The sequence below is a fragment of the Trachurus japonicus genome, chromosome 22, assembly GCF_045865225.1.
Source record: "Trachurus japonicus isolate A0001 chromosome 22, Traja_1.0".
NCBI classification, from domain to species: domain Eukaryota; kingdom Metazoa; phylum Chordata; class Actinopteri; order Carangiformes; family Carangidae; genus Trachurus; species Trachurus japonicus.
The window spans coordinates 1,016,767-1,032,701 of NC_140928.1; the positions used below are offsets into that span (position 1 = coordinate 1,016,767).

Genomic DNA, 15,935 nt, shown 5'->3' on the forward strand with positions numbered 1-15,935 from the left:
ACAGGGGGTCTCGGCGTAGCAGTGCATGTCCATATAACGGTTGCAAATGGATACCAACTGTCTTCGTAACAAAAAGACACACCAAAAAACATCCAAATACCTCCATGCTGCTCGTCTGTAATGTCCGTCTTGTATTGAAGCCCCGACATGAGTAATTGTTCCAAAAAAAATTAAATAAGTCTATATTTTAAGCTTGTTTGTAGCGGAAGCTCCCAGTGTCTCAGTTCACTGCTCTGCCGGTGTCAGTGCACTGACCGGCGGAACAATTTCTCATGTTGGGGCTTCAATACAAGACGGACATTACAGACGAGCAGCATGGAGGTATTTGGATGTTTTTTGGTGTGTCTTTTTGTTACGAAGAAAAGTTCTCTCCGTTCTCAACCGTCATATGGACATGCACTGCTACACGGAGCCCCATTGTAACTCAGAGAAGCCACGGAGGACTCTGAAACTTCTCCCAGCCCTTAGTCCACATGAGGGGGAGGAGATAATCAGGGAAATTTGAACTTGAACTATCCCTTTAATTTCCGTTTAGTTTTAGTGAGTTCAACAAGTGATGAATAGTTAGTTTTTATTTTAGAGGAATTGACGAGTTTTTATCTAGTTTCTATTTAGTTGTAGTTTTTATTTCGTCTTAGTTAAGTACTACAACTAAGCTGATGTTATCTGACTGTACTTTACCTTAGTTTAGCATCAAGACCTGGAGGTTGGAGTTAGTTCTAGTTTTTATTTCAGTTTACTAGATTATTGTTTCACTGCTGGTTTTAGTTTTAGTATAAACTATAATGACATTGAGAACATTGAATCATTCCACTCGTATTCAGCCAGTCAGTCGTCTAATCAACACAGTTCAAGTTTTGTTGTGAAACTTCTCATGTGGCTCTGCTCTTCTCCATTCGTCCCTCCACAACACTTTGGTCTCGTTTTTATTAGTTTACTAAAGCGTTAATTATATTACGTCATCATAGCTGAGTTTTAATTTACTTTTAATTTAGTTTTAATTAAGTTTTCATCCGTGAACTCACCTGTTCACACTTTGCTGACCTGTAAAGTTCCTCTCTGACCATATTTGGATGAGTTGTGAACTGGTGGTTGTGTCTCTCAGGGGAGGAGGAGGTGTCAGCTGAAGCTGGAGAGGGAGTCGTCCTCCCGGCTGGAGAAGAGAGGAGGAGGAGGAGGAGGAGAGAACAGCGAGGAGCAGAGGGAGGTGAGGAGGCGCAGCAACAGGAGAATGGACGACTCGGAGAAAGGCTCCGAGGACGAGGACGAGGAGGACGACGAAGAGGACGAGGAGGAGGGAGAGAGGAGGAGAGGAGACAGGTGAGACTCGCCTCCATCGTCAGACCAAGGCCGTAATTACCATATACATTATAATATACACCCCCCCCCCCCCCCCCAATATTCAGATTATGCTCAAAATGTCGCCCCCAATATATAGCAGGCTGATTAAAAAATAAAAATGAGAAAGTATCCCATGTGTTAGCGGATTTACCGTACTTTCCGGACTATAGAGCACCTGAGTATCAGCTGCACCAGCTAAATTTGAAAAGAAAATACACATATAGGCTGCACTTGAATATAAGCCTCAGGTTTTCATGTTGTAACATGAGATATTTACACAGAAAGACAGTAGGGACTGTGACAGTCCGCTCCTTTTCCATAGTTTTGGTTCAGCTCCTCTCGCCCATGTGCATTTGTTTACAACGAAGCCGGCGAAAAATCAATAAATGGAGCGGTGGATAACATATACGATGTTATGGCGTATGTGTTTTATGTCGTCTGCTCGTACCCGTAATCTTTTGTTTATGACGATTAAGAGACGAGAGCTGGGACACCGGGACAGGGAAAAAAGTAGCGGCTTATAGTCCGAAAAGTACGTATACCTACAGTATTCACCTTATGTAGCCCCGCCCACTTTGCCACTTCCGGTTTGGCCGCGATTGTGTTACGACTTCCGGTCAAATGCGGAAGTAAAAACTGATGTAAACAATCGACTGAATTTGCAGTATATTGCGGGACAATTACAATACAGACAATCAAATCAACATGGACAACACTTGAGGGGTGTACTTCGAAGCGAGTTTAGTGGGTTATATTTTATAATTATATATTTTTTATTGAGTCTAAAGCCAGGCTTTCCTGTACTCTCTCTTTCAACCCAGCTAGATCGCCATGGAAACTTATGGTAACAGATGTTTAGCTCATATATTCAGAGTTTAATCCTAAAATCGGCTATAAAAGCGCCGCTGTTTCACAATTTAACTCATTTACAGCGTGACTTTTACTTTGAAATCCAAGTGGAGCTGGCAGAACCAGTACGGAGGGAGAGATCAGCTGATCCGCTGCTGTTTACCAGCTGTTGAGCTGAGCGTCAGGAGCTCATTTATATATAGGCTATTATATTACTTGGATATAAGCTGCAGCATGGACGTCGGAACTATTTACTGAGAGAGGGAGGGGGGGGGGTTTTGTTGTGAGGGTCGACTGTCACCTGGAGCAAACTGACAACTATATGATCAGAAACTCGTTCAACTCTGGACTGTCTGTGAAGACTGAGTGAAGCTGGCCTCATCCTCTGCTTCAGAGAGAGCCTTGCACTATCGGACCTGGGTCTCTGCTCCGTGTCCAGAGCCTGGTCAGGTCGGGACACGCTGTTCACGCTGTGAACCTGCTCGCTAATGTGTAAAAGAAATAAACGGAGGGATTTAGAAATAAAACCCTCCCTCAACTACTGTAACTTAAATGTGGCCATGAATAAACTTGTTTCGCCTACAGCAGTATTGCCCAAATGCAAATATTGAATACATCTCTATTTTCACAGTTAAAAATGTCTTTGTCACCTAAACTACCCCCCGCCCCCTCCAAAAAAAAAGAAAAGAAAAGAGATGTAGCATATTTTCATACGCACACCCAGCCTGAATTGCGATCAGTAAAATATATAAAAGTAGGCTATAAAACACAATTTAAACATGAAAGTTGTTCCTCTAGTTTATTTTGTTTAAATGGATAAAGCTTCATAATTAAAAGTATAGCGCAATGTCCAGCTGTCAGAAATTAAAAGCAGCCTCTTATGTGCATTAACAGTGTTGCTTCGGGCTGTGATAGCGGTTCTTTTTTTTTTTTTTTAATTCGCTCCTACTCTCCAAACAAGCTGCTCACCTTGGCTGAAATCAGCGGGGACACGGGGATTTATTTAATTATTTTTAACCAGACTCTAGAGTAGATGGAGGTGGGTGCAGGTCGTACAGAGCTCCACACACACTGGGACAGAAGATGAGGTCGATGCTCAACTGCTATAAAAACTCACACGTTTTCTTCCAGTGATTGTAGCTTCCTCTATATAATGCTCGTCATTTTTTGCAATCGACAACGGGAAAAAAAACCCGGATTTGCCAACAAGAAACAGCTGAGAACGGACTCAAATAATCAAGCTACCGCTAATGTACTATACGACTTCCGGTCGTCACCGGAAGTTCCAACACAATCTCACAGCGTTCCATTGACTCCATGGTTGCCCCGGAGAATAAGGTGAATAGAAAGAGAGAGATTTGGTCCCCCCCAATGTTGACTCCATGGTTACGGCTCAGAGAGACGTCATGTGACCCGTGTGCAAGGTTATAATAGTTTTGGATTTTTAATTATAGTTTAGTTTTATTTAGTTTTGGACTTCTTTTTCTCTAATTCAGTTAGTTTTAATTAGTTTTTAGAGCGGGTTTGCTAATTTTAGTTAGTTAAAAAAAAATTCTAAGTGTCTAAGGGACGTTTGGTCACGGGAAGTGACGGACCGTGTGGTGCCGTGAGGTGCCAGCTCACGTCAAATTGCTCTAGTGAAATAGCCTGAATCGATTTCATATCAATCCGAAATTGACAAAGACGAAAACGAAGGGAATTTTATCTATAATTTCAGTACGTTTTAGTTAGTTTTGTAAACACACAATACAGTTTCAGTTAGTTATCGTTTTTTCATTTGATTATAGTTTTTATTTATTTCAGTTAATGAAAATGTTTTTTCAATTCTAGTTTTCGTCATTTCGTTGGTTTTCGTTAACGATAATAACCTTGCCTGTGTGTGTGTGTGTGTCAGGAGCGAGGAGGACGAGGACGGAGACTCGGTGACGGGGACGAAGGTCCGGGTGAAGTACGGGAAAGGGAAAACCCAGAAGATCTACGAGGCTCACATCAAGAAGACGGACAACGACAACGGAGAGCAGTTCTACCTGGTGCACTACTACGGCTGGAACGTCAGGTGAGACCGGAGAACGGAAACCACGGTTACGGCCGCCAGAGGAGGCCGAGTCTGTTTCGGTTTCAGTTTAATTTATTGACAAGTAGGGGTGTGTATTGGCAAGGACCTCACGATACGATACGTATCACGATACTTGGGTCACGATACGATATATTGCGATATCCAAATTGTGCGATATATTGCGATATTACATAGTTCGCTGAAAAACTAAGAATGTATTATGCATCTTAAAATCCGAGTTGTAGGCCTATATTTACATTAAATGATAGTAGTAATTCATCACCAAATGAAAACTTTGTTAACATCTGTGTTTTCTAATAAGACAAACTTTAGTCTGTTTACCTCACTTCAATCTTTTGTATTGATGCAAAATGGGCAAATATATGCATCTGACAAATTGTTTGTATTTCATACTAGTTCAAATTAATTAAATACAAACATGTAGATTGCTGCACTCCTACAAGTAAAAATAAAATTAAATATGTAGTTTTACCAAAAGACCAAAGACACATTCAATTCACATTAATAAATATACATTTGTAAGACAATAACACACGTTTGCGGTGGCACAAGGTAGCATAATATAATCAGTTCTTAATGCTGCTGTCATAGGGCTTCAGCAATACATAGTGTTAAGGAACAGGATTCATTAAACAAATCATGTTCTGACAGCTGTGTGTGTGTGTGTGTGTGTGTGTGTGTGTGTGTGTGTGTGTTCGCGCCTCAGGTACGACGAGTGGGTGAAGGCCGACAGGATCATCTGGCCGGTGGAGAAAGGAACGAAGAAGAGGCAGAGGAAGAAGGTGAAGGTGAGACGACAGTCTGCTTCCTGTCTGCTCGGTCATGTGACCTGCTGAGGGCGGAGTCAGGGGGGTCGGGTCCGGGCTATTTTTTGGCAAATTCTGAGCAACAAACAGGAGAATAGGAAGACAGGACAATTTACCTTATAATGTTCATTTTGCACCAGTTGAGGATCGAACCTGCAACTTCTACAACCAAAGACTGTTGTCTATCGCACTGAGCTAATTGGCAAGTGGCAGTTCCACAGTGGCTTCACAAAATGACTAAGCCATTCACTGTCGCGCAGGCAGATTTGAAACCACAGTAAAAAGAAAAGTCAGTTTTTGAGGTGAGATTCTATTCTATTATATCTATTTTGTACATTTGTTCCACAAAGACCATCTGGTATTTTGATGATGTGTTATCATCAACTCCCTTGTTGGGTCTTGAACCCACATCCTCTGACATCAATTGAATTGAATCAAGAACCAGCTCCTAACTCACTAAGCTAATTATCTGGAAGTGAGACATGATGTGTGACTTCTCAAATAGACTCAGGTGAGTCAGTGCCCGGGCAGCTGTTGTAATATAAAGGCAGATTTCAAAAATGGTCAAAATGTCAGAAATTGTGTTATCTAAACAAAACTCTGATAATACATAAATTGCATCTTGACAGCATGGAAATGTTGGTGATTTGTTTTTAGCGATAAGTGTTTTGCTTCTCAAGAGAAAATGTGATGTTTAAAAATGTCACTCTTACATTGACTGCAGTTGTTCCCATGAGAGCAGAATTCAAAATGTTCTAGAAAATTGAGTTTTTGAGATAAAATTCTGATATTTGCCGAACTTCATCAACCATGACTCCAAAATATTCTCAATTTTTTTAGGAAGATTGAAAATGTATTTATCTAGAATTTGATGGTATATGTTTACAGTACTGTTTACAGTCAAACGTTTTCATGCACTGTAGGCTCAATGTTTGATAAATCAAAAATCCGAGAAACAAGTTTTGTGGAGGACAGTCTGGAGATGCTTTCCACCAAGTTTGGTGACAATTGAGCAAAAATTGTGGGAGGAGATAGGTTTTACAGTTTTAGTTTTACAGTTATTGAAAAAAACAGAGTGATGGACTTCATAATTTGTAATGAGTTTAAGTGGACAAAAGTTTCAGCAGTATTGGGGCGACATTTTGGTGAAAATTGCAAAACTGTAGCATCTACCGTTGGTTTGGTAGGAATTTTTAACGTTTTTAAATTTTAAGTTTTTTAAATATTTGTATATTTCTGGTGTTTGGGGGTCCGTGGTCTAGTTTGTGTCGGTTACGGGTTGTAGATGTAAAGAAGTGTGAGAACCGCTGCTGTAGATGATGATGTCATTGACGTCGTCGTTTGTTTGTCCTCAGAACAAAGACAGAGACGACGTGGACAAGGACCGAGACGAGGAGAAGCCGGTGGTGAAAGTGGGCGGGGCCAAGCGAGGTCGTCCTCAGATCAGGACCACGCCCACCAACGCCCCCGGACGCAGCGTCTCCACGACGCCCAGCAGCGAGGGCCGGGCCAACGGCAAGAGGGCCGAGACCGCGTCCAACATGTCCAACGGAGACAGTAAGACACACAGAGAGTTTAGAGTGTGTGTGTTTAGTAGGGATGTGCACGGTTACCCGAGTACCCGCGTACCCGAGTAGGCAGTCTGCTATCCGGTTATGAATTTATTATCCGGTTAACCTAGGATTAAAAAACCGGCACGTTAGAGCGACAGTCTAGTGTCGGATCAAACTACATCATCAGCCGTGGTTTGGCTTTTTGTCGTGTTAAACAGTTTCAGATCAAGCAGCAACGTGATTTTCTGCTGAGTAAAAGCGTTTTTGGATCGAGCCTCGGACTTTCAAACCTTTTACAATAATCTGTGGTGGTTCCCTCGGCGACGACAGGTGTCATCAAGTCTGGTAGAAAATCTGCTGCTTCCAGTTTACAAACATTCTGAAACCTTCCCAGTTATTTCCTGAGACGATGCGAGGCAGAGAGGACCGAAGACACCAACATGTAGTGGACTAATAAATAAACACCGCTAATGATTAAAATAAGAAGAAAAAGTTTTCTCCTCCGAGGCAGCCGCGGCATAAAGATGCTCATCTGCCCCGTATGAGCATCTTAAACTCCATCTCTACTCTTATTATCCACCTGATATTTAGTCTGACGACGCTGTGTGTCAGTGATGCGTCTGTCTGACGGTCAGAGAGCATTTATGCCCCGGCTGCTCTCTGTCCATCAGACATGACGTCATTCTATTTTTTATTACAGTATTCGGTTACCCGGTTACGACAAAGTTAGGATACTCGGTTAGAAAATTATTCGAAAATGCCCATCCCTAGTGTGTGTGTGTGTGTGTGAGAGTGTGTGTGTGTGTGAGCGACTCCTCTGATGCGTCTCCTCTCTGCAGACACTCCTCGCCGGAGGACCAGGAGGACGTCAGGGATGTACGACTCGGACCGCGCCTCCATCGGTGAGAACAACAACAAACTCTGATTACCATATAACTTCTGATTATCATAGCAACCTCTGATTACCATGGCAACGGACTCTGTGCAGCTATACACCTGCTCACTGGCAGGTTTTCTCCAACCAGCCCAGAGTTTCTGCTCTTCATGTGAAGCTGCAGACTGAAGCAGCGGCTAATGGGGCGTGAATATCAGACCTGGATGATTTATCCTCCAGTATTTCTTTCTATGTGGAGGAATACTGAGTGAGTTGGTTAGTTCCAGATAAACAGCTTTTTTTCCCACCAGTTGATGAACTGGAAGAAGAAGAAAAAAAACAACTGTATATACTGTATAATTACACGTTAACAGGTGTGTTATTACTTAGTGACAGGACTGACAGGAGTCAAGTAACGGAGCGTTTTATTGTCAGTAACAGTAACGGGGGAAACGGTAACGTTTTGTAACAGTGAATTTGTTTAAATATTGTAGAGAAATTTCTGGGGAAAAAAGTGGTACAAAGTTTGTCTGCTTTTAATTCTAGAAAAAACTGTTAAAATTTCTTTAAAAAGGAAAAATTCTAGAAAAAAGTGGTACAATTTAAATGTAAAGAAAAAAAGTGGTACAATTTGTCCAAAAACATTTCTATAAAAAAGTGTTTGTTTTGTTTTTTTATTCTAGAAAAAACTGTTGAAATGTATTCAAAAAGGAAAAATTCTAGAAAAAAAGTGGTACAATTTCTCCCAAAAAATTTCGAGCAAAAAAGTTTTTAAAATTCTAGAAAAAAATTAGATAAAATTTCAAGAAAAGTTTGAGGACCCCGTTAATCCCTCTCTAGGACCGTTGGGGGGTCCAGGACCTCATGTTTAGCTACCAAATAAATGCAGTAGTGACCGGTGTAGCTACCAAATAAATGAAGTAGTGACCGGTGTAGCTACCAAATAAATGAAGTAGTGACCGGTGTAGCTACCAAATAAATGAAGTAGTGACCGGTGTAGCTACCAAATAAATGCAGTAGTGACCGGTGTAGCTACCAAATAAATGCAGTAGTGACCGGTGTAGCTACCAAATAAATGAAGTAGTGACCGGTGTAGCTACCAAATAAATGAAGTAGTGACCGGTGTAGCTACCAAATAAATGAAGTAGTGACCGGTGTAGCTACCAAATAAATGCAGTAGTGACCGGTGTAGCTACCAAATAAATGCAGTAGTGACCGGTGTAGCTACCAAATAAATGCAGTAGTGACCGGTGTAGCTACCAAATAAATGCAGTAGTGCAGCAGCCTCAATAAATGTGTCCAGCTGCCAGAGTTGTCCGGTTGCAGCTTCCACAGACTCACACAACAAACGTCGGAGCAAATTTCCTAACAAGTGTTATAAACTGACCACAGGCTCTGGATAGCGAAGCTAATTTCTGTTAGCCCGTCTATGGTGTTTTACATTATACGTTAGCATTAAGCTAGCGGACTTTATGCTTAGTTGTGACACATTGTTGTGAACGTTGTTTCAAACTATGTGGGTTTGATTGAACTGAACAAATTTTGATGCTTACATATATATTACCGGTCGGAACGTTTTAATTACGCAACGTAATACGTCATTAACTGTGCGGCGGAGTAGTATCCGAAAGTGTTTTTTCATTTGACCAGTGAGTCACTATATTGAATTCACTTTATAGTGAGGAGGGAATGAGGGAGGGGGGAGGGGTTTAGGACCCAACCCAACTGTGGTGAACTCACTGACCAATCACTGCTCTGCTCTGTTCACAGACGACTCCGGGAACTCCTCTGACGACAGCGAATCAGAGGACCCGCCTGATAAGAAGCCGTCGCCGTGGCGAGGGAGGAGTGAAGCCCCGCCCTGCCAGGAGGAAGAGGAGGAAGAAGAGGAGGAGGAGGAGGAGGAGGAAGAGGAAGAGGAGGAGCAAGAAGAAGAAGAGGAGGAGGAGAAAGAAGAGGAGGTGAAGGAGGAGACGACGGTGACGAACGAGGTCGCCAACGTCGCGACCCCTGCCGACGACGCCGTTGCCACGGCTACGACAGGCCAGCCTCCCACCGCCGCCGAGCTGCCGTGTCCCAGCATGCATCAGGAGAGAGGCGGGAAAGGGCTGAGCCAATCAGAGAAGGAGGAGAAGAAGGAGGAGGAGGAGGAGGAGGAGGAGCAGAAGGGGGCGGAGCCTGTAGGAGAGGAGGCGCCGGAGAACAAGACCTCGTCTGGACAGGAAGTGGTCGCCAAGACGACGCCGCCAGGCAGGAAGTCGCCGCCGCCGCCCGACAGAATCAGCAAAATGTCTCCGCCCCCCAAAGCCGCCGCCGTTGCCGCCGCCGACAGACTGAAGGAGGCCCCGCCCCCTCCTCCTCCTGAGCTGCAGGAGGCGCCGCCCCCTCCAGAGGAGCAGGAGGACCGGACTCCTCTGTCCTCCCCCAGGGTCAAAGGTCGCCGGGCCGTCGTCAGGGAGATGGGCTCCGAGACTCCTCCCAGAATCCCCCTCTGCAGCCCCGCCCCCCCCACGGCACCCCCGGCCCCCCCACCGCCGCTGTCGTCACCTCCTCCTCTGTCGTCGCCTCCTCGCGGCGTCTTGAAGCGACAGGACGAGCCGATGGTCGTCCTCTGCTGCCTCCCGGCGCAGCACCTCCCCCCTCCCCCCGCCGAGGCCACGCCCCCCAAGGCCACGCCCCCCGCCGCCGCCGCCGCCACCGCCTCGGACACCGACTCCGCCAGCGAGGAGGAGGAGGAGGAGGAGGAGGGGGCGGGGCCTCCCGGCGCCACCGCGCTCAAACGTAAAGCGGCGGCGGAGCAGCGAGCGGCCGACAAGAAGCTCCGCCCCGACAGGAAGCAGGAAGACGCCGCCGCCGCCGCTGCCTCGCCCAAGATGGCGGCTGTAGCGGTGACGAAGCCGCTCCCCTCGCCGCTGCGCCCGGAGAGGAGGAGCGAGGGGAAGACGGAGGAGGAGAGGGAGGAGCCAGAGGAGCGACAGGTGGGAGGAGCCATGTTTATGTTTATTAAAGACTCCCATCAGCTGCTGCACTGCAAAAGCTCAAAATCTTTCCAAGAATATTTGTCTTATTTCTTGTCAAAATGTCTCATTTCTAGTCAAAACTAATCTCTTTCCTCTTAAAATAAGACTCATCACCTAAAAATTAACTTGTTAATAGATCATTTTCACTTGTTTCAAACAAATTTTCACTTTTTTGTGCTTGTTATAAGAAAGAAAAACTTGCTCCACTATCAGATTTTTCTACTTATTTCAAGTGAAAATCCGCTTGAAAGAAGTAAAAAGTGTCTAAAAACAAGCTACTTTTTAATGTGATGAGTCTTATTTTAAGTAGAATGAGATTTGTTTTGACTAGAAATTAAATTTTGACTAGAAATAAGACAAATATTCTTGGTAAGATTTTGAGTTTTTGCAGTGTGGACTTTCCAGCAGCTACTCTCCCTGGGGTCTTGATCACTGAAATTATAATACAATACATATTTTCATTAATACATTGACATATGTACATATTCACAACCATTAAAATACATTACATACAGTACACACACAGACATCTCAACACAAGACAAAGAAACAATCTCACAACACAATTCAAAATACACTGACATAGACACTCTAGACTACGAGAACACAAGAACACAAAGACACTTGCTCAAAAGACAGTTCTAAAGACAAAAACAAAGAAAGGCACTGCAGCCAACATTATGACACCTCTTCATACTCAAGGAGCAGAAGTTCAACCATACAGATTTATCCTTCCTGGGTAAACAAAAACTATTTTAGCTTCTTCTTAAAGCATGCAATGTTATAGGACGAATCTCCTTGTTGTTTACAACTACTTCCTGGTAGAAAACCAGCATTCGAACAATAGTGACGGACGAGAGTTTCGCTATATTTATCTACTTTTTCATGTCATTATATCACCGTTTAGACTAATCTGATGTTTGTAAAGTTTATAAAACCAATGATTGGACAAACATTACTATTTATGTGTGCACGCTTTTATAATTAGTCATGGTTATCATACGTAGATTAGCCGGGCTAACGGTTAGCTACCTGTTTAACTTTAATAACTCAGTGACTCAATAAACGCTCCATGAAAAAATATTTTCTCCAGCGGATATCTGAGTTCCAACATGACTGAGCTAACTGGAGTAGTTTCATGTGGTGTCCCACAACGGGAGGGTTTTAACAGCTGACGTCCTGCTGGTAGCTTAGCTACCGCCGTTAGCTTAACTACCGTTAGCTTAGCTACCGTTAGCTTAGCTACCGTTAGCTGTCCCTGTCAGCTGAGCCACTGATGCTTTCTAGACACTGTGATTCCCCCAAACTGAATAAATACAACACATAGCAACACAAAACACACACACAGAAATAGTAATGTTTCTTCAATCATTTCAGATTTGTCTAAACGGTGATAGGGCGTGAAAAATATGATATATAGCTAAACTCTCGTTCGTTACTATTGATCTCATTCACATTACAGCTGGTTTTCTACCAGGAAGTAGAATGTAAACAACAAGGAGATTCGGTCTATTAACCAAGACCAAAAAAAGTGGTAGTTTGTTCCATGCCGCCGTTGCCCGGTAGTTCATTGTCTTCTGTTTTAAGGAGCCGGAGGGAGGAGCCAGGACGCCGCCCGTCGCCACGGAGACGCCCGGCGAGGAGCTGCCGCCGCAGATCGGCCCCGAGGCGCTGGTCTGCCACGAGGTCGACCTGGACGACCCCGACGACAAGGACAAGCCGGGCGACGCCGACGGCGACGGCGCCGTGGCCCCGGAGCAGCTGCTGCTCCTGATGAGGGAGCAACAGGCCCCGCCCCCTCCCATGACTCACCTGCTCGCCGCCGCCGCCGCCCTGCCCCCCCTCCTCCCCCTCCTCCCCCCGCAGCCTCAGGTCCGGCCGTACCTCCTCCCCCCCACCGCTACGCCCGCCCCCGAGGAGCTGCACCCCCCACGGAGCAGCAGCGAGGAGGAGGAGCGAGGAGCGGCCAGGGACGGGGGCGGAGACTCCAGTCCAAGCTCCGCCACCGCTGCTCTGCTGGCGCTGCAGGACAGCAAGGACCGAGGTGAGAGAGTTTTATAAACGTCTACTGCTCAGGCCTAGAGACTCCATTTAAACTTTAACGGGAGACACTACAGGTGAATAGGGGGGAAAATAGACAGACATCACCATGAAACTTCCCAAGTTTATTTGACTTTTCTGAGAGAATACATGTTAAGGAAGGAAAATAGCCAATAATCTCAAAATTGGTCAGTGCATGAAAAAACTGTGTTTTTGCCTCTTAGTGTCTCGCCTTACTGTTTATTATTCCACGTTTTGATAGGTCATATAGTTTTTGATCAATCCCTGATCAATGACCATGATGACTTTTGGAAATCTTCTGAAGCTTTTCTCTTTCCACACTCCTCCCGGCCACAATTTACACTCTACACACATGATTTTTTCCAAATTTGTAGACAAACTTGTTCTGTTTCTCACCATGTGCTCAAAATATCAGAGAGACTTACAGAATTTGAATTGTCAGCCTCTGAGTGCGGCCACGTCTGTCTCTGCTCCTCATTGACTCCAATACAAATATTTTCTGACAGAAGCAGAACGGACCGATGTTTTAAACTCGCAAGTGTCTCCAAAATATTTACTATAGAAACACCAGAATCACACCAAATCGTTCAGGAAGTCCTTACAGCGATGGTGGTCTGTGTTTTTTTCTGATAGGAGTTACCGTTTTGTCACAGTAAGCCTAAACGTGAGACCAGTGCAGAGGCAGAAAATGGCTCTTTTTCTCCACGTTTCTGTCTGTCTCAGCCTGGGGGGCCCCTATCGCCGTGGTAACCTCCTCAAGTTGCCGTGGTAATGTCTGATTCTCAGGCTAACTTCATAAACCAGGGCTCCAGACTAACTTTTTCACAGGTAGCACTGGTGCCACCTAGTTTTTCATTTAGTAGCACCAAAACAAGTTAGGTAGCACCATATTTTTCTTTGTATAGCGTGTTATTAATACGTGACCTAATACACAGAGCAGCATGTTTAAAGAGGCTGCAATAGAGTGGGCTGTTGATGAGGTAAGAATGCTAAAATAATCAACTAGACCACAGGGATGGAAAGAGTAGCCAACCAAAAAAATATACTCAAGTAAAAGTACTGTTACCTTGATGAAATTTTACTCAAGTAAAAGTACTGGTGTAAAAATCACATTCTCCATGCATGCCTTTGTGTACCAGATCCATCCCTTCTCCATCATACACTGGTCTCCATCATCTTTTAGCTCCTCTCTATTCTGACCTTCTGATAGGCTACTACAGTTGTCCAGATAATCAGATGGACAGTTACTGGCACTAAGGTTGTCACGATCATGGTCACGATACTAAAATTTTCAACTCAATATCGATATTCAGGAAAATATTCAATACTCAATACCATTTTCGATACCACAGGGATAAAAATAAAATAAAATAAAAAATCTCTCTCCCTCCCTCACTCACACACACATGCTTCTTTACTGTCTTTCCTGTCTGCTCTCAAGGAGGGGGGGTATTTTACTGTAGTCTCTCTCTCTCTCTCTCTCTCTCTCTCTCTCTCTCTCTCTCTCTCTCTCTCTCTCTCTCTCTCTCTCTCTCTCTCTCTCTCTCTCAGCGGTCCCGTTAAATAACAATGAACACCGCCGGACATGTTCATGATTTCATTTAGAAAAAAAAAAAAAAAACGGACGCCCCGGACAGGACGTGAAATGTGGACATGTCTGGGCAAAACAGGACGTTTGGTCACCGTAAACGTAGCCTAATAGATGGATATAACTGATAAAGTTAACGTCAGCTGAGCTAGCTGCTGCTAATGTCTAATAATAAGACGACAACATTGTAGCGACTAGCGCTGTTATGCACTAACTCACGTAGCGGAGAGGAGGAGGGTGTGTAGGCTACCTGCCTGCTGCTGTGTGCGTGTGTGAAGGGAGAGAGAGAGAGAGAGAGAGAGAGGGAGAGGCGGCGGCGTATTTTTGACTGACAACCCATGCAGATGCAGTGCAAGTTCATCTATTTATTTGTTTTACTTTGTAACGGAAGCTACTTAAAATGAAAAAATAAAACTTTTTTTTTTCACTCGTCCTCCTGCAAGTAGCACCGGAGCGACCTCATTAAATTTTAACTCGCACCTTCAGAAATTAGGTCGCACGCTGGAGCCCTGTCATAAACAATCCACCTGGCGCTCGTTTAGATGTTTATAAACAATCCACAGGCCACTTTATATGGTTACAGCTCCTCCATATCAGTGCTTATAGAAAGATGATCATGTGTCTGATCAGCTCTGACCTGAAGATCGTGGGTTTGATTCCCATGTTGACAGAGGTGGTATGTCCGGCCGTAGCCCCGTGGTCCTATCAAAATTTCCCAGAGGAAGTTTTCTAGTTGTTGTAGTTGTTGACGTGTGTGTATCTCCTTCTGGTCAGAAGAGAGTCCTGGACCTTTAGTAGTAGTAGTAGTAGTAGTAGTAGTAGTAGTAGTAGTAGTAGTAGTAGTAGTAGTAGTAGTTAGAGATGCACCGATTGCAAAATTCTTGGCCGATACCAATTTCCGGTTTCTAAGGAGGTCTGACCTGCCAAAACCGGTTTTTCCAATACCGATTTTCTATCTAAGAAATAATTATAATCATACAATAGACACCATATTTGTTTGGTTTGAGTACCCTTTCCCAAATTTAATACAAGTACCCTTCTCCCAGACAACATTTTGCTTATATAACTGCAATTAAAACCACAACTAGTGGTAGACTATATGATGCTATCATAACCCCCTTTTCAAGAATGAAACAACACAAATAAGAAATAGAGTGAGACAAGCGCTTCTGCCTCTCAGCTGTGTGTGTGTGTGTGTTCATCTCTCGCGCTCTGTTTAGATTAATAAACACAAATAGGCTACAAACGCCGAAACGATCGCTGCAGGGCACGAGCCGGCAGCCGGTCACCGATTGGGGCCGATTGGATATAAAACCGGCTTTTTTAATCGGCGGTCGATTGATCGGTGCATCTCTACTAGTAGTAGTAGAAGTTGTAGTAGTACTAGTAGCACTAGTATTTAACCTGTGTATCTCCTCCTCCAGGTCAGAAGAGAGTTCTGGACCTTCAGTCTCTCTCTCCTTCGGCCAAGAAACACAAACGGACCCAGAAACGACCAAACACACCGGGGAAGGTGGAGAAGAACGGAGCAGGTGTGTGTTTCTGTCTCTGTGTGTGTGTGTGTGTGTGTGTGTGTGTGTGTGTGTCTGTGTGTCTGTGTGTGTGTTAGGCCTGTAACCATACACCAAAGTCACGATTCGATTCGTATCTCGATTTCTGACCCACGGTTCGATACACGAATCAATTCAATTCTAATTTTTTAAGGTTAAAAAAAGAAGAGATTTTGGTAGCAAAAACTGGATTATTTATTATAACAACAATAGGCC

The 15,935-nt window shown here is 44.2% G+C and overlaps 1 protein-coding gene across 1 annotated transcript in view; it reads left to right on the forward strand.

Annotated features, from left to right (window-relative positions):
• arid4a (AT-rich interactive domain 4A) overlaps positions 1–15,935 on the forward strand; it is a 38,962-nt gene that overhangs the window by 19,714 nt on the left and 3,313 nt on the right. Inside the window, exons 16-23 of the mRNA XM_085768132.1 lie at positions 1,106–1,320; positions 4,085–4,246; positions 4,974–5,055; positions 6,429–6,630; positions 7,466–7,528; positions 9,271–10,478; positions 12,108–12,564; positions 15,594–15,701. Of these exons, the coding sequence (XP_085624258.1) occupies positions 1,106–1,320; positions 4,085–4,246; positions 4,974–5,055; positions 6,429–6,630; positions 7,466–7,528; positions 9,271–10,478; positions 12,108–12,564; positions 15,594–15,701 (2,497 nt within the window). The remainder of the gene's footprint in view (positions 1–1,105; positions 1,321–4,084; positions 4,247–4,973; positions 5,056–6,428; positions 6,631–7,465; positions 7,529–9,270; positions 10,479–12,107; positions 12,565–15,593; positions 15,702–15,935) is intronic.